This window comes from Sceloporus undulatus, chromosome 1 (assembly GCF_019175285.1).
Source record: "Sceloporus undulatus isolate JIND9_A2432 ecotype Alabama chromosome 1, SceUnd_v1.1, whole genome shotgun sequence".
Taxonomy (NCBI): domain Eukaryota; kingdom Metazoa; phylum Chordata; class Lepidosauria; order Squamata; family Phrynosomatidae; genus Sceloporus; species Sceloporus undulatus.
This window is the reverse complement of record NC_056522.1, coordinates 208,463,577-208,484,891: the sequence shown is the minus strand read 5'-3', so window position 1 is coordinate 208,484,891 and position 21,315 is coordinate 208,463,577. Positions and strand designations below refer to the sequence as shown.

At 38.7% G+C, this 21,315-nt stretch overlaps 1 protein-coding gene across 6 annotated transcripts in view; it reads left to right on the top strand.

Annotated features, from left to right (window-relative positions):
* DCAF17 (DDB1 and CUL4 associated factor 17) overlaps window positions 1-20,299 on the top strand; it is a 32,516-nt gene extending 12,217 nt beyond the window's left edge. For 4 of the 6 annotated variants that reach the window (XM_042456224.1, XM_042456234.1, XM_042456245.1 and 1 more), the window contains 11 exons: window positions 3,807-3,943; window positions 4,747-4,825; window positions 6,302-6,391; window positions 6,911-7,018; window positions 8,477-8,582; window positions 9,840-9,982; window positions 12,073-12,182; window positions 13,488-13,575; window positions 15,228-15,311; window positions 17,398-17,553; window positions 20,021-20,299. In XM_042456224.1, coding sequence (XP_042312158.1) covers window positions 3,807-3,943; window positions 4,747-4,825; window positions 6,302-6,391; window positions 6,911-7,018; window positions 8,477-8,582; window positions 9,840-9,982; window positions 12,073-12,182; window positions 13,488-13,575; window positions 15,228-15,311; window positions 17,398-17,553; window positions 20,021-20,209 — 1,290 coding nt within the window. In that variant the 3' untranslated portion in view covers window positions 20,210-20,299. Of the gene's footprint in view, window positions 1-3,787; window positions 3,944-4,746; window positions 4,826-6,301; window positions 6,392-6,910; window positions 7,019-8,476; window positions 8,583-9,839; window positions 9,983-12,072; window positions 12,183-13,487; window positions 13,576-15,227; window positions 15,312-17,397; window positions 17,554-20,020 lie in introns of all 6 variants that reach the window. The other 2 variants (XM_042456266.1, XM_042456257.1) reach the window with 1 other exon arrangement.
* The last annotated feature ends 1,016 nt before the right edge of the window (window positions 20,300-21,315 follow it).

Here is a 21,315-nt window from a genome sequence, read left to right as displayed (position 1 = left end):
CCTGTCTGCTCAGCTATTTACTTATTTACAAGAAACTTCTGGTAGCCTAGTTCTAATACACTATGCATGGAGAAAAATCCATCATTAGATGACCTTCCTTTCAGGTTTGTGGAGGCTGAATATGTATAAAATATCTTAAAGAAAGATGGTTGATCATTTGCAAAGCAAAATCAGATATGTGCTCTGAAAATTTAAAGTGAGGCTGTTGAAACAGGATACTCGTTTATTATGCTACATTGCTTGTGGAAGATATTTTGCAGTAGCAAAATCTCCCTTAATAGGATGGCCAGAGTATGATGGGGAGACACTACAGTCGACCCTTCTTATACACTTTTTTTATACATGGATTCAAGCATCCACGGTTTGAAAATGTTCAAAAAAAGTATAAATTTCAAATATCAAACCTTGATTTTCCATTTTTTATAAGGGACGCAATTTTGCTATGTCATTATATTTAATGGGACTTGAGCATACACAGATTTTATTATCCATGGGGGATCTTGGAACCAAACCCCAGTGTATAACAAGGACCTATTGTATATACTGTATTGCGAAGTGGTTGGGAGACTCCTTATATCTCTGTGTGTGCCATTCAGAGGGATGGATAGTACCACCTAGCACAGGGATGAGAACTCTTTGGCCTTCCAGATATTTTAGACTACTACTGCCACAGTTCCTTGGAACTTAAGAATTTGAAGGCTAACACATGGGGGAGGGTGTCAGTGTTTCCTCATGTAGCAGGATTCTGTTAGTGAGAACCAAGCTGTGTAATGTCTGTACTATAATGGGCAAGCTATCAACATTGTTGAGCCCTGGTGGTGCAGTGGTTAAATGCCTGTACTGCAGCCATTCACTCAAAACCACAAGGTTGCGAGTTCAAGACCAGCAAAAGGGCCCAAGCTTGACTCAGGCTTGCATCCTTCCGAGGTCGCTAAAATGAGTACCCAGACTGTTGGGGGCAAATTAGCTTACTTGCAAATTAGCTTACTTACTGTTCACCGCTAGGATCTTTGGAATAGCGGTATATAAATAAAACAAATTAATTATTATTATTGTCTGAAGCCCAAACCTTTACATTTTGTGCCAGACTTATACATTTCTCCCAATAATTGCATCCTCATGGACACACCAATTGTAATGGGGACAAACTCTGTTTAGGGAGCGTTGCCTACCCCTTCTTTCTGCATAGCCCTGCTTCTTCATTTTTATTGAATGTGCAGTAATGTTAGGAAATGATTTCTATCTTTCCCTGTTCAAGCATGCTCTTTCACACTGCATAAATATAGTGCTATGATTCTACAACTGCCATGACAGCATCCTGTAGAATCCTTAAGCTTGCAGTTTAGGGAAGGGTATTTAGCATTTTCTCCCAGAGAGTTCTAGTGCCTCACTAAATTGTAAATCCCAGGATTCCACAAGATAGAAACATAGCAGTGACAATGGAAGCCTAATACTATAACTGTGTAATGTAAAAGGGCTCCTGGTCTTAAACATGTGAGATTGATATGCCATCTCCTTCTTCTTTGTTGCCCCTTCTACCACATGGTGAGTCATTATCTGAAGAGGAGACACTCGTCAATGTGGAAGCTCACCATTGAATTCAAAACTCTGGGAAATCAGTGTTTATGAATTACATGGTGAGCCTCTGTAGACAGCAGCTGCTGTTGCTTTCCTCTTAAGGATAGGGTGGGGCTACCATGGTTCCTCCCCCCCCCCTTTTGCTTATTTATTTGGTCTGCATTTAGAATGCCTGAATATGGCTATATAGAACCACATTCTAGTTTGCTTCTCAGTGAAAATGCCAGTCACTGGTATGTTCTAATAGTCTATTTCAGTCTAGGTTGTGCCTTTGTAGGTTTACTTTGAAGTAAATTTCACAGAACTCAATGGGACACTCTTCACTAGAGTATACACAGGCCTGAAGCCTTATTCTGTTTAGATTTCTGCAAATATGCTTATTGAACAGTAGTTGCTCTGATAGGCAGTGTGTAAAGTGCCTTTCCATCACCAGCTGCTTTTAGGGATGCCCTTTTCCTTTTTTGCTTTTTATATTGGTTTAATTTTTGCAAGCCCCTGATCCTTAACAGTGAACAGTGGTTTTATCTGTGGCTATTAGAACAAGGGTTGGAGTTTTCATGCCACAGCAAGCTACATCTCCCCCAAAATGGTTGGAATGAAATGAGAAATTACTTTTTTCTCTTTTTTAAAATTTAAATTAGACTTTACAATCATAATCACATTACAAACATCAAACATATAACATACATACAAACACTAAACATATAGTTTAAAATGACTTACTCCCCTCTAACTGATCAATATTTATTGTATTTTATCAGACTTTCCTTTAAATGAAAAATTACCTTTGATTTCCTTTTCCAGCTATATTTGACTGATTTTAAAAATGAGGGGAGTGTTTAAGGGTGTTTCAGAAATATTTACCATTCCTAGAAACCTCTGGCAGTGGTGATATGCCAAATTTAAGTTTATTCTCCCTCTCCCAATTTGGGCTGTGTGTACAAGAACTTGGGGACCCACAGAAAGCTCTTGGGAGACACATGTGGCCTATAAGTTGAGCATTCCCCACTTTAAAAAAAAATAAAAATTTAGAAAGTAAAATACATAATGGGGTGGTGTCCGCAGCCTGTGCGCTTAAGCAGAGGAGCTGCCCATGCTGGCTTAGTACCATTTGGTGGGAAATCTCAGTCACGGTCCAGGTACCTGTGCAGCTGCTTATGTGATCCCACAGGAGATTTGTCCTGCTGGTTATTTTTTAACAGTAGCCCATGTGTTGCACAGTAAATTGCTTTTCATAGTCAAGGCCAAAGCAGAAGTGCAGAGCAGCCAGCCACTTCTGTGGTTAATATATGTTTCTTCTCTTAGTGGATAAAGTGATGCTTGCTTGTGTGTGTGCATGCACTCATAATCTAAGAACTGTTATTTACACAACAAGACACATGGGACACACTGTGTTTAGTGTATAGACAGGCACACTTGTGCCCATTTGTTCTATCGTATGTTTGGAAATTTCAGAAACAGTTTCTCATTTGGCATTATGGTGAAAGAAAGGAAAAAAGGAGTGTTGCTCCTAAAACAACAATAGAATTGTGACCCCTGTCTTGCCCATTCTTGGAATAACTCCTTGAGGTTGGTCACTGTTGTTCCTGTTTCACCAAGAGACAATGACATGGTAGACAGCAGCACTCTGTGGCTGAAGGGATGGAATATTCTACTGGGGACCAAGCCCTTGCATGATGCACTAGGCAAGATAAGTTTAATGCCAGTCCAGTACCATCAGCATTGGCACATAAAGAATAACATCCAAATAACAAAGAAATAGCAATTATATTTCTATGTAATTTCACCTACATCTAGCTCAGTGCTTTTTTGGACTGTTAACTCCCAGTGAGCATGCTGGATGGAGAATTTTGGGATCTATAATCCAAAAATTTAGCTTTTCCAAACTCTGACCTACTGTGAATAGAAACAAAAGAGAATGGGGCTTCTGCATAGGGAAGTTCAGTATCTGTTCCTTATCACACAACTATTAAAGGTAAATGAACCCCAGCTCCTTCTCATCTGGCCATTTTAGTTACACCTTCAGATAATTATTTCTGTAGTTCAGTGATTTGTCCTTGGAACTTATAATTAAATACTTGGAATCTTGTCCTCTAGGTTTCAGTGTACTTTACTATGTCCAAGTAAATGTTTCAATTGCATATTTGCTTTACTTTAACTGTGAAACATTATGTATATACTGTATGACTTTTCTCTACATTTTATATAGCTAAATCCTTTCAATTCAGGGTGAAATGCTGCCCAGTCCATCAGACTACAAATCTTCCTTGGCAGTCCTGACAGCTCATAACTGGCTTTTTCGTCTTTCTGCAACTACAGGAGAAATACTTGAAAAAGTGTATCTTGCATCCCAGTGCAAATTCAGGTAATAAAGATAGGCTTTCTAGAACGCTATTCACATTACTGGAAATAAAGGAGTGAAAGCCTGATCCTTTTCATTGACAAGTTAGTCAGTGGAACTTACTTCTTTTGGCTACAATCTTGAGTCCATTTACTGGGGCAGGGTCGGAATTGTGTTTCCCTTTGAGGTGTTGCTGAGCTGCAACTTCCAGTTTTCTTTGCCATTGGCTGTCCTGGAACGGGCTGCTGGGAATTGCAGTCCAAAAGAAGAGCCACATAATTCTGACCTCTGTACTTGGGGAGACTTACTTTTGAGTAAACAGACATAAGATAGGTTGTATGTCTGCAATTCAAAATATAATGAGTTGCAAAAACTTCCTATTAAAGTATGTAGGACTGGGCTGAAAACTTGTATCAAATTGTGGAAGGTCTCTTGTTTAATAACAGAATGATTAGAGAAGTTGCAAGAGATGGCAGCTGCTTTAATCCAAAGGAAATGGTCCAGAATGGTCTTAATGGTACTCTTTATTGGGCAAAGAATTCATATGCCTCAACTCGTCATAGCCAATGGTAACAGATTGTGGAAGTTGTTGTCTAAAACATCTGGAAGTCCAAAGGTTCCCTGCCCCTGGAATAAGTCATCTGAAAGAGTGAAGTGCTCATAGCAGGCCTGTCAGTCTTGGGTGGACTTGACACTTTAGCTAACACTACTGGTGCAAGTGTGCTTTATTTGGAAAGAACTTTGAAAACATGGCTTTTAGTCTTTTCAGAAATATATTGTATTTTATTTTGCTGAAATGTGGTCAGTTTACCCTTTATTCTCAATAGATATCTGAGCTGGGACACTCCTCAAGAGGTTATGGCTGTTAAGTCAACTCAGCAGAAGCTTTCAGGGGTTGCACAGCAGGTATGTTGTCTTGAAAGGAAAAGATGTTAAGAAAAGCCCTGCTGGATCAGATTAAAGGTCTGGCTAGACCAGCATTTTGTTGATATAGGAGCCAACTACTGGTACAGGTTTCTATATGGCATGATTCAGCAACATAGCTATGTTAGTCTGGCATATCAGTATGCAAAGGCATCTTGTAGCACCTTTGAGACTAACAGAACAAAAGAAGTTGTAGCATAGGCTATTTAGAAAACTATCACCCAGGACAGTTCTTTTTTGAGTTTTCTGAGGGAGACCAAGCCTCATGCAACCCATCCACATGTTTTAAGGTCTGCTGGTAATGTGACTGCATGACTCCTGTGCCCACAATGATGTTTATATGCATGACACAGGGTGGTAATCATCACAAGATTCCCACATCCTAAGATAAAGATCTTTGAGGAATGTCCAGTGGTTTGCTTTGTCCGCAACAATCGGTCTATCTGCAACCTTGTCCGCTCCGTCAAAATCAGTAATTTTCTCTCTACCTTGTGTGATCGTCACAGTCAATACTCTTGTCTCATCCAGGGTTTGTCATAATCATTACCTGAATTGGGTATTCCCAATTGGCCCCACAGCAGTAACTTAAAGAGGTCATCCCAGTACATCAGCCGATGCTCTCTAATGCTAGGTAAGCATCCAAGTAGTAGCCATAGGAAGCCTTGGGCAACCTAGTGCATACAAATGCACTATAGGGATGTTATTCTGGGTTGACATGATCCCACTCTTAGCCAAGTATTACTCGTTTCCAGTAATTGGTGCCAACCATGATTGGTGCCAACCAGTAACTATGCTAGTCATAATTACTCCTGCCCTAACTAAAAGTTAGTTTGTCTCAAAGGTGCTACAAAATCCCTTTGTATATGGAAAAGTTGTTAGTGATCAGCAATGAGTCAATATCCAGTATCCTGTTAGTGATAAATGCAAATGTAGGTCCATCTTACACCTCTGTATGCCTTTTTTTGTCATTGTGGAGGTTGCTCGTCTTCCACACACTGCAGTGACCAAAGCCACCCCCAGGATTCAATATTTTATTGTGATAGCCCCTTTGAATGGCCATTCTGTGGCTGGTGTCAAGTTCAAGGAATTAGAGAAGCACCTGCAATGGGAAGATGTCATTGTTCTGCATCTGCATATGGGACAGAGCCAGCTGTTCCTCTAACATCCTCCCCTCCTCATTAGTCATGGAATGTCTGTGAGGGGGCTATCACAGCAAAACCATGAATCCTATGAGTGCTGAATGGTGAGCTGTAGTAAGGTTCCACCTGCAGAATTTTTACATGGCTGTGTAATGTAGGATTTCTGCCTGTGTGTGTGAAATGGAAGAAAAGTGTATAAAATATTTGTAAATGTGCATGATTTTTATATGTGTCATGAGAGGGAACTGAAGACAATTCACATTTGTCTGTCATGTCACACAAACTGATATATAATTATTTATAATGTTTTTCTTCCTAGGCAGGCATCCAACAATCTGTGCTCTTCATTCTTGCTGTCTTCAGAGTTCTGCCACTGTCATTTATTGGAATGCTAGAACTGGACAAAAAAGTAAGTTTACTGTCTCAGTGATGATTTCTCGCTCATCTTGTAGTATCATAATGTGGATCAGAATACATCACCACAATTACCTTTTTTTCTTGTGATCTCTTAGAATGCTCAACTTCCTTTTCCCACAGTTATGTCACACTTGCTGAATGAGACTGCAAAAATTATACTTTTGTACTTTTACCCGTTAGGTCATACAATATAGCCACTTCTCAAAAACGTTAATGAATGAGGCACATGAGGAACAACACTGTGGCCTTGTCCAAGCACCAGTTACTTTCCCATTAACATGTTAACAAAACTAGGCTAGATCTGACATGAGAATATGCCGCTAGGGGAGGGGTTTAATCTTTTTTTCATGCTGCTAGTTTTTCCAGATAAATATCATTGTTGCCCCCCCCCCCTTCAGTTGCTGTTTGTTCCATTATGGGAAACTTGTAGTTCTGATGATTTTGTCAAATGCAGAAGGTTTCTACTGATCTCTGTGCTTATGAGATACTTTCTTTCTTTCTTTCAAATCAGATATTTGGAAAAAGCATGACAGATGCTGCAATGTCTCATGGTATGTTGATTGTGACTCACAGTACAGGTCTTGTCAGACTCTATAGCTTCCAGACTATATCTGAGCAGGTAAGAGAAGGTTCTTGCTTAATGGTAGTGTTACAGCATCATCAGTGTACAGTATGTGATATACTAAGGTAGCACAATCGGCAATGTTAGGACAAACAGTAAGGAGGAGACCTAAGTGGAATGGGAGAGACGATTTTCAAAAAGGGTTAGAGGCATCGCCTTCCACCTGTCAAAAAGCAGAAATAATCAAAATGTGATACCTACAGTGCTCTGATCCCTAACCTGTCAGATGGGGGTGGGGAGACACCTATATTGAATGGGAGAATATACCTTTTTAAGGATATTTATTTTCTTTTTATGCAAGGGAATGTTTTGGCTGGGCAGCAGCATGAGCTGAAGAAAACAGTTGAGGGAAAGTGGGAGCAGGTGTGTAGGCTTAACAAGTGTGCCTGGACTGGTGGTGGGCAGCTCTCTTTCAGCTGGATGGCTGGGGAAGAAAAAAACTAAACACCTCACTTCCATCATCACTGAGCAGCAGGAAGCAGAGTCTAGTAAGAGGTGCTGGATACCTGATGTCATCACCTAAGCTGGGTATAGGCTCTCTAAGGAGGTAGAGGAGATAGTTCTAGCTTAGTTGGCTTCATCTTTCTGCTTTCTTCTCTGACAGTTTCCCTCCCTCTCTCCCTGCTTTCCCAACAACTGGAGGTAAAGAAAGGTGGTAAAAGAGACACAATTCAAAATGAAACCTGAAGTGGATTCACAAACTGGAAACCTTGTTGCATGGTCACTATAGCTCCCATGCTCCATCAGTTGCCCATCCCAGTGCCAACTCTAGTACAGTATACCTCAACCTAGTGCCCCCCAGATATGTTGGATTGCAACTCTCTTCATCTTTTTTGCCAACACAGCCATTGGCTGCCTGGAAAGTGCCAGGTTTGAGAATGAGCCTCTGGTGAGTCATTAAAATATCTCAAGAAGAAGCGTTTGCAGAGTCTTGCCCAGTAGCCTGCAAAAAGGAGAAAATCTTCTCTGAATTTGGGGTCACTTTTCTCAGACAGCACTTTTCTGCAAAGTAAGCAGAGTCCCTTCTATGAGAGGAGATGTTTTCCACTAGCAAAACACCTTTGGATTCAAGCCTCAATATATTAAAATATAGATAAAGCCCCAAATAATACCATTATTTCATTTATATGTACTACAAAGCAAGAAACAAGGTGAAGGTGATGGTAGTAACAACAACTACAATAATCAATAATTAACAATAACAGGGTTAAACACACTTGTCTAGGAGTAAGTTGTACTGATCTCATTGGCAGTTTTTAATGAGATATGTATAAGATTCTGCTATATGTATCCCTTCTGGTGAACATACATATATGCTGTCATGTATATGTGCTATAAGATGTAATGCACATGTATATACCTGATTGTATGTGTATTTTCTAATGTCCCTTACATCAGAACCTCATCATATACTGTATGTGGCAAAAAAATTAATCAGATTTAAATTACTTTTAGTTTATGCAGCACCAAGTGGATTTGGGACACGAATACAATTGGAACGGCAAAATTGGGATTGTGGGGAAATACCCTTTTGGCGTTCCATGTAACATTAAAATAACAGGTATTTATGAAAGTTAATAGTTTCATCAATGTAGCAAAATCACATTTTTGTCAATGGTGATTTTATAATGTGTATGTTTTCTTAATCATAGTGCTCTATTATTTTAATTTAATTTATATGTGATCCATAAGTCTTTTTTGGTAATCACAGTAATGCTTTAACACATACACACACACACAAGGATAGGCCTCATTAAGTTTGATGGGATTTACTCCTAGGTAAATCACTATGGGATTTCAGCCTAAACATATATGTATTCCTTGGGACTGTTATCCTGTCCCATGCTTGGGACAGGATGCTACAGCATTAATGCTACAGCATTAAAACTTGCCAAATGCCACTCATCCAAATGTCAATTACAAAACACACTGTATAAAAATATGGTGTTGTTGAAAGAAACGGTTCTTTACTTATAACAGTGCTTCTTTAAGTAATCATCTGTGCCCTTACACAAATGGATTTTGTGCCTGCGCAGAAATCCCCTTCAGAGACTTCTAGAGCTGAGTAGCTTGGCTAGATACCCTGCCCTCTCCTGCATATCACTCATACTCCAGCCCACCAAGCTACTGTCTCCTCAGTTACATAGTCCACAGTAAAATCAGGGACCTGAAAGAGGGGAGCTAGGGCAAGTTTGTGTGAGGACAGAGATGACCATTTGAAGAACCATAGTTACAGGTAAGCAACCTCTTCTTCTTTGTGATCTCTGTGCCTCACACAAATGTGAAGCTTACCAAAGGATGTTGTGCACCTACTTCAGATCATCTAGTGATCTACCAGTAAATCTCAGTGAACTGCACTATTGTTTTAGAACATCCTGCCTTCATGGAATCTTTTCCACTTCAAATTGCAAAGGACTCTGTGACATGTTTTCAGGCCCACATAATGTTCATGTGAGGAGCCAGTTAGGCCTTGTGGCCATATCAACTGAAAGTGTATGCAGCTATGTACCTAACATCCTCCTCTGTCTGTACAACTCTGTGGTAAAGTAGATACGCTGTTTTTGAAGAAAGCAATGTGCTGTTACTGTAACTGACACAGAAGAAACCCAAATAAGTTTTGGAGTGGGGGCTGCCCTTTCCAGTTTGGCTGATAGAAGCATTTCTGTTTGTGGAATGACCACATTAGATCATGTCTATAGTAAGAGGCATATTTCTTCATTCAGCACAAACTGATCAATCTTTACAGTTTTACTTGAGCATATGGATTTATAAAGCTGTTCATCTTACTAGGATTCTTAACATCCAGTGTTATTCACAGATACTCCTGATCTGCTTTTTGAAGTGTCATCCCTGGAAAGCACATTTCAGATTGGAGGATACCCCTGGCATTACATCATCACTCCTAACAAGAAAAGTCAAAAAGGAATCTTCCATGTTTGTTCTTTGAAAGACCACACTTTGGTAATGGTTTCACAGGATTTTACACACTTGTGTCCTGAGAGAGAGGATGATAATCAAGAGCTTTTTTCCACGTTTCCTGATTATCAATTTCATTAGAGAGTTTTATATAGATTATTTTCAGTATTACATTATTCTGTCTGTCTGTGCTTGTATTTGTGTAAAAGAAAATTGATAACCAATGCCCAGAGTGCATCTTTATAATGTCAGACATGAGTATGAGATGACTAATCCATAAAAAGGCAAAATACCTGTCCCATAATCATATAGAATGTAGATGTTTTGCCATTGCAGAAATAGGTGTCTTATGCCAGTATATTTAGGAACATTGTTATTGTGTACTTTCAAGTCATTTCTGACTTATGGCTAGCCTATCACAGGATTTTCTTGGCAAGATTCATTCCGGGAGGCTTGAAAGCTAAGAAAGTTTGACTTGCCCAAAGTCACCGAATGCATTTTGTGGCTAAATGGGGATTCGAATCCTGGTGTCCAGAGTTGTACTCCCCCACTCAAAGCAATACACCACGCTGGTTCTCATTTAGGAATATTGGCTGCTAATATTTCCTGTTATATTGAGAACATTCCATTTTTGACTTGCAGTGATACCTGGGGTGTGTATTGTAAAATTAGGAATTGTGCTCTCTCCCGTTTGCTTCTAAGAATAATCCTTAGGAATGGTGTCATATCCAATAATGCTGTATCAGGAAACTGTGTTTCAGATTAATTATTTTTTACTTCCAAAGGCTTAAGTACCCATACAACTTCTAGCTCACCCATTTTTGTTGTTTTTGTCACAAACAAGCCAACTGCACTTTGTTAACATTTTTATATAACAAATTAGGTGGGAAATGGCTTACAGTCAGCCCTCCATATCAATGAATTCTTTATCCATGGATTCAATCCTCAATTGCTTGAAAATATTTTTAAAAATATACATTACAAAAAGCAAACTTTTATTTTGACATTTTTATAAGGGACACAATTTTATTATCCAATGTATTTAATGTGACTTGTGCATTCATGTATTTTGGTATCCACCGGAGGAGGGGGGGTTTGTGATCCTGGAACCAAACCCCAGCAGATACCAAGGGCCCTGTGTATTTTTCATCTAAATCCCACAGTTACTATACCCTAGGAATAGGATTATAGGTTAAAATATTACTTAAAATGTGATATACATTGTGAAGTTTACCACACAATTCTATTTCATGTGAATACTGGATGTTATTTCGGGGGGGGGCACTTCCATGGCCCTAAAACAGGCCTAAAGGAATAAAAAATATGGCTGAAATAAGTCATACTTCAATGTTGATTATTGGCCAATTTACTAAACAATGAAAATGAGTGTGAGGGGATACCGCTGAAGGTTGCCAAAAGTAAAAAGGTATCATTTTTGTCGACTTTCTGTTTGCTTTATTTTTGCGTACAGTAATTGCTATGTGGTGCAAACATGTCTGAAAAAATCTCACATTTGCGGGGGGGGGGGGTCTACTTTTAAAATCACATTTTTGACTGGGATTTTTCTTGTTTAATAAGGCTCTAAGATTATAGAGAGAGTCATCACCATTCGTTATCGGGTGATAATTCGGCCACAGCAACAATCAACATAATAATGGTGTGAAATGCTTGTGATCTGCATCAGTGGGAGAGTTTCCTGTCCAAATTAAATCATAAATCTTCAAGTACTCAAAATAATGCCTTGTATAAGACAATGGGTAATATTGTGAATGATTGTATTTATGTCCTATCTTTTTCTCAAAAAGGGGGCTCCAAGCACATTTTAAAACCGTTTCAGTATAAAGTCCAGTCATTCCCCCCCCCCTCCAATTAAGAGCCCCTTTAAGAGCAACCATGGTCAGTTGCCAAAGACCCACCTGAATCAAATGGCCTTTTCCTGCCTGTGAGAAGATGATGAAATATGGTGGATTTGTGGATTTGGACTGGGAATGGCACCATTTACAGTGAACCACCAGATCTCCTGGTAGGACAATCAGGATACAAATATCATGGCAGAGTTTTTTATTGTTAACATGATATGTGTTTTGTTCAGTATTTGTTCTAGACATCCTCAATTTTCTATTTTATCATTTCAGGCAAAGAATGGTGTACAGGAAATGAAATGTTGCTCATTGGAGCCTGACTGGATATTTTTCCACCCAGACAGTTCTGGAAGGATACTACATGTAGGACCAAATTTGATTAAGTAAGAGCTTGCTGAAAGCTTTTCTGTATTAAACTGTGATAGAATAATTCTCCAGTCCGTACTGAAAGATTACAAGAATTTATTGGCCAAGATTTCACTTTTTTTGGCTGATGCTTTAAAAAAAAGTCAATAGACACATTTGGGGAAGATAGGCCTATGGTCACAACAGCTACATGGAACCTCCATTTGCAGGGGCAGTATACCTGTGACTACTAGATACTGAGGACATAGAAAGGGAGTGGACTGCTGCTTTCAGGTTTTGCTTGTGGGCTTTTTAGATAAACTAGGCTGTCAACTGTTGGAAAAAGAATCCTAGAAAGACCGTCAGTACAATCTAGTAAGATTCTCTTTGATTCCATGTCACATTCTGATTTTCTAAAAAGTTAGTTTGATTTTCTAAATGTGTGTGTGGGAAGAGTTGTGCCTTGTTTCAGGAAAAATCACTCATCAAGGAACAACAATTTGCCCTTTTTTTCTGGTGGGTGAATCTGGGAGGGACCCATAAAATAGCTTTATAGGCTGCATAATTCCTACCCCTACCATAGCCCATAATAACAGAACATAAGATAAAAAGTTTCTTTGTACTAGGTCACACTATACAGTGCTTCCTCGGGTTACGAAATTAATTCGTTCCGCGGCCGCTTTCGTAACCCGAAAAGCCTTCGTAAGCCGAAATGCCATAGGCGCTAATGGGGAAAAGCCGCGATTCCGTGCGAAAAAGCCGAAAAAAGCACCAAAAATTTTTTCGTAACCCGAAAAAACATTCGTAACCCGGAACAATTATTTCCTATGGGATTTTTTCGTATCCCGGAAATTTCGTAACCTGGATATTTCGTATCCCGAGGTACCACTGTAGCTCCTTACAGCCTGGTGTCATCTAATTGACTGATAGTCGCTTTCCAAGCTCTTAGGTGCAAATGTGTTTTGCACTATTTGCTACCTAATCCTTTTAGCAGGAGATACCAAGGACTGGTGTCAGCATCCAAAGGACTACAGCCCATTACCCCCTTCACATTTAAAATCATAAGACTGTTGACTATCTAAGTCATTTGGGAGGAAAGGTGAAATTTTACAGGCAACCAAATGTTAAATCTAGCTAGAAAAGAGCCCAGCACATCATAGAGTCTTAATTCCATTGCTCCTTTAAAAAGATGCTTAAACTGGCTCTATAATTCAGTTGTCCATATCTACATTTCTCTCAATGAATGCAGAACTTATGTCTGGGTGAAAATGAGTTCCTGCATTGTACCTTCTTCGAACTGAAATTCTCCTTTGTTTCGTTTCTTTCTTTTTTTTCCCCAACAGAGTTTTGAAGCTGAAAGAAATGGAAAATAATGCTGAACAGCAGGAAGTTAAGGAAGACTTTATCATAGAAGCTAACAGGGAAAATAATGTGAGATTATACCTTTTTATATTTGTGCATTCTGTATGTTGTAGAAGTACTGACCCAGAAGTGAACTGAGGAAGAATGATCTAACTGGGACACATTACTGTTGGCTCACAGGTGTCTCTTCATCATTTGTAGACTTACATATATTAATTCTCTGTTATAGATTAATCATTGTAGTCAGAGTTGTGTAACCAGTTAGTGTTTGTACTTTTCAGTTCAGCTGAGAGTTAGCAGATAATGAAGATGCTTGTATAAATTAACCCTTAGTTGTCACACCTGTAAGCAATCATGGTGGTGTGCGGAAGCCATGAACAGCTTGAGTGAGCGGCCTTAAAATGCTTTCAAATTACTTGAAAGGTGTATGGAAGTAGACTCCAGGAACATAGTGTTGAAAAGACTTAAAAGTGGAATGAGGGACCTTTGGCCCTCCAGATGTTTTGGACTGCCACTCCCCCATTTTTGTACCATTGTCCTTGCTGGATGGTGATAATGGGAGTTGTGAGGCAAAATGTCTAGAAGATCAGACATACCCCTGGTGAAGATACTCACTGTAACCTGTGGTGAATTACATTTGAAGACTGTGTGGTTTTCTGCATTGCAATTTAAATCAGCCTGCAAACAGATCTACAAAGTATGTTAGGCAGTTGTAAGTTAGCATCATCATATATAATAGTCTCTATGGCAGTATTTGATTTGATCAATAATAAATTGCTAACATCAGAAAGTTTTCACCCTAGGCATAAGTTGCTAAATTTTATAGTATTTTTCAGGCATTTGCTTGTGACAGGGAGAACTAAAACAAGTGCCTGGATGGGAGGATTAGGTTTTGTAAAAATTCGTTTTTCCTGTATTATTAAAACAAAGAGCCTCTGGCCCTGGCATTGCAGATTGAATTATGAGAACATATAGGTTAAAAATATTTTTTTAAAAAGGTGGGATAGGCCTTCAGTAGTCATGAGCTTTAGATTCTACAGTTGGTAACCTTGGTATGTTTTTCTCTCTTTTCCTTTGCTACTTCCTTTTCATAATGTGACTTATGGCTTGTAAGGTAGGAAGGAAACTTGAGACATTTTCAAGGAAACATTATTGAACCACAGTCCCAAATAATGAGAGATGTTGATTGGATCTAACACTGAGCACTGAGTAACAGGATATTTAATAGTGTTACTACTTTGAATTATTTTGTTTTAATGAATTGGTATATATTTATGAGAGAAAAATATAGCTGATATTTGCATGAGAATCAACTTAATAGTGCTTCTAAGATAATTTTGAACAGCAGCAAAGTATTTCATCACTGAAGAGTTCAAAGTGGCTTCTTTGGCTTTGAAAGACCAAAATGCTGAAACATGACATTTCAAGATTGTGGCTTCTGGTCTTTATTGTTGTTGCAACAGTTCAGAGTGTACTGTTGACTTAATTGTTCTCTCAAATGCTTTTTAATTATAGTGCCTATTGTCTAAGAGCCATGTGCAGTTTTCAGGTTTCTTAACCCTTAAAAGCACAAAGCAGTCTCTCATCTATCAGTAGCAATGGTATTGTTAGGAACATGTATTTAGCTTAAAGCAAAATTAACGCTTTAGTTAATTATTATTTACTGTAGTTTATTATTTATCTGTTTTTCTCATCTTTTCTCTATATTTTTAATCATTAAGGTTAACAACTCTGTAACTGTAACAGCTTCTGGCCGAGTAGTGAAGAAGCGTTTTAACTTATTGGATGATGACCCTGAGCAAGAGGTAATTTAAATTCTGAGACTATCAATCAAAGATTGATCTTGAATAATGCAGTAATAAAATGAATTGTGTATACATATAAAATATTCCTTACTCATATATCCAGCCCCTTAAAACAATAATCTGTTTATTTAAAATACTCTGAAACATATTCTTTGAATTTATATAGGAATGAAATGAGCAATCACCTTTTGTGATAGAGTAATTTGACACCACTTTAACTCCCATGGCTCAATGTTATGAAATTCTGGGATTTATAGTTTTGTGAGCTATTTAACTTTCTCTATCAAAGAACTCTGATGACACAATAAACTATATATCTTAGAATTCCATAGCACCGAGCTAGGGCAGTTAAAGCAGTGTCAAACTGCATTATTTCTGCAGTGTAGATTCAGCCGTAAGGCAGTGAAAAGGGAAAACTAAGCAACTGCATGCAGGGGAATTTGCAGCTAATACGGCAGGCTCTTCAACACTCTATATATCCAGGTAATCATGAATGTTGGACAAATATTTAAATCCATTCCGCTACTAAATAAGGGAAAACATTTTAAACCAACAGCTTTCCACTGTGAAATGTCTTTTAGGCCACAAAATCAAAAAGGAGATATTTAATGGGTGACATTCTGCCTGCTTGTGTGTTTTCTCTCTCTGTTTAAATTTAGTAAGTCGAATGTAAATGAACGACAGGTTTTAAAGGCCATGGAAGAACCCTTGCCATGTTTTCAGCCAGATGATATTCATTTCCATGGAAACAAGGCTGGAAATGGTTTCCAGAAGCTGAGGAATTAGAATTCTTGTGGCTGTGTCATCTCGGCTACAGTTCCTGATGGAGGGTGAAAAATGGTTTCCAAAAATAGTTGCTAATGATGCAGGGAGCACATTGCTCAGATCCGTACTATTTCCCCTGTGTTATTTACCATCTTGTCATGAACTGAATTCTCTCAAATAGCTTGAAATTGGTTGTAGGCAATACAGCAAGTAGTAAAATGGGATACCCCAAATTTTCACCAGCCAATTTGATTCCATCTCCCTTCAGGGTCCCTAGAACTATGCCAGATGTCTCAGGTACTAAAACTTCACAAGGTTAGCATCCCTTAAATCAGTTTTTTCTGTGAACACAATCACAGTATCTTTATATTTTTTTTTAAAAAAAAAGAGTATCCTTGCTAATCACGAGCCAACTAGGAAACATTATTTCTGCAGTGCAAATACAGCCTATATTATATTTAGAGTGATTACATGGGGAAAAGGCACAGATTCTGTACCTTTAATATGTGAACAGGATATTTCAGCAGCTGTACCGTATGGTACAAGATACACCTTATTTATTTATTTATTAAATTTTTCATATACGACCCTACTTCCAAAGACCTAGTGAAATCCCATCTTTCATAAAACTAATAAAGATAAAAGAGCCCTATCTACTTCATCATGTGGCCAGCCTGGCTCAGCCTCAGCTAAGTACATCTATATGTCTAAATCCTAATGATACTTCTCTTCCTTTCATTGCCATTTCTTTTCCCTTCTGTTCACTAATATAGATTGTGAACAGTCCTCTATATTTAATAATGGCTGAGTAGGACCTTTGCTAGTACAGGGATTCAAATCCATACATTCATCTTCCTTTCCACGTACAAGAGCCTTGGACTGGAGCAGCTCTTTTGAATGAACAAGGTAGTTCTGTGGAACTTAGCATCACTTAGGGTGGCCACACAAAGAAGAGGACAAGGCTTCCCTGTATCCATAGTTGTCTGGAAAAGGGAATTCCAACAGGTATAGCTTGCATCAAAAGCAACACCTGCTGTAATTTTCTTTTCTACACAAAGGCCCAAACCTATTTTTCCCATGTGGCCATCCTATCAACTGTACACTGTCTAAAACCTCTGGAATTATCACCACCTTCTAATGCCCTGAGTGAAATGTGTTGAAAAGATGGTGACTGGAAAAATAGCTATGAGCACATTTTATAAAGCAGGACATTTACTTTTGCTTTTCCTTCCTGTTGTTAGTTCTTTTTTCTGCACTATAAATAAGTGTCCTAAATGTGAACTGCCCATTAAGCTAGTTTCATTTTTTCCCCTCCAATAAGACTTTCAAAATCGTGGATTATGAAGATGAGCTGAATCTACTGTCCATTGTGGCAGTTACTCAGATAGGATTTGATGGAAAAGCTCATCTTGATCTTCACAGTAATGAGCATGGGACTCAACTTAAGAGCATTCCTTTTGTAGAATCTTGGGATGTGGTGAGTATATAACATGCTAACGAAAGCTCTGATTAATAGCTTTACATACTTTGCAGATTATAAATGTAATAAATTCAATCTGGTGTGGTTTATCTATTTGTCGGTACCATGAAGACTCTAAATGTAGAATTCATAAAGCAAGGTGAGGGAGGGGAATGGAACGGTATACAGTGGGCCTGTTGTATCTGTATCTCTACCTGCAAACTCAAAATATTCAGAAAAAATATGGAGGGAGAAGAAAGGAACACAAATTGCCCTCCCCCAGTCATCTTTTGCTCACCTCAATAGCCTGGCCAAGCAGTCCCAGGGTAGCACTGGAGGTAGTGGCAAGTTCCAGCTGCCAGACAAGCAGTCTTCTGCCTCCTCCCCACTCCCTCAGGGAAGCCTGCCAACCACCAATTTCCACCTTGCAAGTGAATGAAGCAGCAGTGCACCTCCTTGCTTCTCAAGGCAGAAGCAAGCAGCTGGTGGTCTCTCCAGAGGCAGTGAGCCTGAAGCCTGGTGGCCTGGGCTTACTGCTCTCTCTGCTACTGTCAGACTGCTCAGCCAGATTGTGGAGGTGAACTTGGAAAGTTGTGGGAGGGCAATCTGGGTTTCTTTCTTCTCCCTACATATGTAATGCCTGCCTGGTGACTGGGGCTTGTTCCCATCTTTGCTGCTGTCTTATACTATTTTATTAACAGGGACTTGAACATCTGCATTTTTCACTATACATGTGGGGTCTTGGAACCAACCCCCACAGATACCAAGGGACCACTGTACAAAGATGTGACTAGAAACAGCAGCCACCATTCTCTGGAGCCATACTACCACATTGTTATCAGATGTGTATATTTCCTTTCTCGAGCTGAGCTTTCTGGGTTGAATACACAAATTGGCTGGGACTATATTTTTTTTCTGGTGACTGTAAGGTTGTTATCCCCCCACTCCTGTACTTTTGCAATTTTATAAAATTGATTTGATACTTTTTAAAATGAATATCTGCTTGCATAAATATACAACCGACACTTAAAACGTTTTTTTAATTTTTTTTAAAAAAAGCAAGGTACAAAACTAACAGCTAAGTTTTTCAAATGGAGGCAGGCATGTTTGCTGATAGTAAAACAAATTCAGTCTAATAGTGGGCTTAGTTAAAGTTATCAAAGTCAAATTTGTGAAATATAGTTGGCCCTTTGTATTCATGGATTCTTTATCCATGGATTCAACCATTCATGACTTGAAAATATTTTTAAAATATATAAATTCTAAAAAAGCAAATCTTGATTTTGCCATTTTACATAAGGGACACCATTTTACTATGTCATTGTATTTAATGAGACTTGAACATCCATGGATTTTGATATCCACAGGGGTCCTTGACCCAAACCCCAGCAGATACCAAGGGCCCACTGTATGTGTTAATCAAAAATTAGTTAATATACATTTCTAATTATAGTAGAACCACTTAAGTTTTCAAAGGTAAAGCCAATCACTTTCCAGAAGTAAATGTCAATCTATGTGGCTCCCAGACATTGGAATAAAAGCATTGACTCCCTGGTCTTTCTCCACATATTACTATTAACCCTCATATCTCCTAGTTAGTATGTGCTCCAATGTGGAATCTAATTGATTTAAGGCCTGGGCTGTTAAATCTGCACATTCAAGGCAGCAAGCAGAAGTGGGAACCTGCTTTCAGATGTTGACAGAGATCTTGTGTCACATCAGGGAAAGCCTCCTAACTCTACTTCTTTTTACTCTCTCCACCCTGCCTTGCCAGCTGCATTTCCTTTTAATCCCAAAGCCTCACTATCTCTGTAGAAATGAAGTGCCATCTTTCCTGTACCAAGCTTCACCTACATTCTGCTAAAGCTTGGAAGTGATACTCTGAGATTCTATAACTCTCAGATTTCTCTAGTCCGCATGGCCAGTCACCTGGGGTGGGGTTATTCTGAGAGTTGTAATCCAAACAAGTATTTTTTTCAAAAAAAATCTATTTTCTACTTCCTCCAGTGCTGGCAAATTCTGCCCCAGGGCTCACTTCTCTCATTTTTCACACCCCAGAAAACAGACACACCCGTGGTGACCTTATTGTACAAGCCTCAGTGCTCCCAGTATAGGAGGCAAACCAATATCAGCCTTGACACTTGTCAGCTTTAGAACACTGCAGTCACATTAGGCTATTTACCCATAGTCACATCTTTCCTCAACTCCATGCCATACCAGCCAATGTGGCTAGGAGGATATCCTAGTCTGAAGGATATCCCAAATGTCAGCAAGGATACTGAGGATGATTGGAGTTGTAGTCCCAAGACATCAAAGGAGTACGTTGTTGAAAGAGTCTGAAGTGGAGCTGTGTTCACTAGTTAAACTCTGAAACAAATATGTGATGGCTTGTCTGAGTTGTTTCTCACCACAACCCATCTATATGTCATATGAGTACATTCCCCACCTTACCTAATGAAACTGAAAATTACTGTTTACCTTGTAGACATACAGCCATGAAGTTTACTTTGACAGAAACGTGATTCTGCATATTGAACAAAAGTCCAACAGGAACTTCAATTGTTATGTTTACCAAATGATCTGCACCAGTTCAAATGAAGACGAAGACGTAAGGAAGGAAAAAGGAGAGCGACAGTTTTGTAAAAAAATAGGAAGACCTTTGGAATATTTCTAGAATTTCCCTCATTATAGTAGCTTTTCTGTGGACAGCAACCAAAGACTTGCAAGCCTCTTTGTGGTAATTAAAAAATATTATTCAACTTCATCTGGGTAAAGGAAGTCCTTCTCAAATTAAGATTGCATTGCAATATTTATTTTTTTAAAGTCTGTTATGTGAGAGATTTAGTTACAACTATCTTCCTCTGCACCTCAAAGCTGGAAGAGGGCTGGACACACCATTACTCACTACTCCACTCTTCAAAACCTGAGTACTGGCTATGAGCCTATGAGGAGGATAGCGGTGAGAGGCGTTGTAGATATATCACCATAGCTACATCTCCTGGTGCAGGATCTTGGCTGATATTTATATATTATTTATTTATTTATTTTTAAAAAAAACTTCAAGTAGGAAAGAAGAAAATTTCAACCACCTTCACATCTCATAAGAGAATAATAATAGGTCATTTATTAATGTGAAAACAATGCTAATAGCTGGGAATTGTAGTACAAAACAAGTAATTTTTCCAGGCACTGTGGCTATGGTTGAATAAAGTTCTGTGTGTTTAAAGCTGTATAAAGTTCTCTAGTAGTGAGTTGGAAATCATGATAATGACGCAAGAAATCAGTTTGGCTGTTCATCCTACTATTGTATGAATTTGGGAGGATCCTATTTTTTCCATTTCTCCAGACTGTTTATATTGGCTTAATGCAAGTTTCCTGCCAGAAATGTCTCTTTTAAGCTATGACACGATTGAGAGAGAATATCTGTAAAAGGAAAATTCATTTCTGGGGGGAAAAAATGCTCCTGGGAATGAATATGAGTTGTACCATTTCCTGTTGTGAATGTTGAAAGATTTTTGTTGTGTTTTTTTCAACCACACAAAGCTTTTCCAATCTACTAATTTCTCTTTAAAAATCAATCACCCTGTGGCTGAAAATACATATTTACTAATAGACAATGAGAACAGGTACATTAAAAAATAGCACGCTGACAGTGTTTTAAAACCTGTGGACTATTGATCACTGTATTGTGACCAAAGTAACAAGAAAAAACACAGATTTGCTTAACATACAATCCATAGCTTTTGTCTGTCAGTACTTCAAGAAGATTGTTCCTTATCT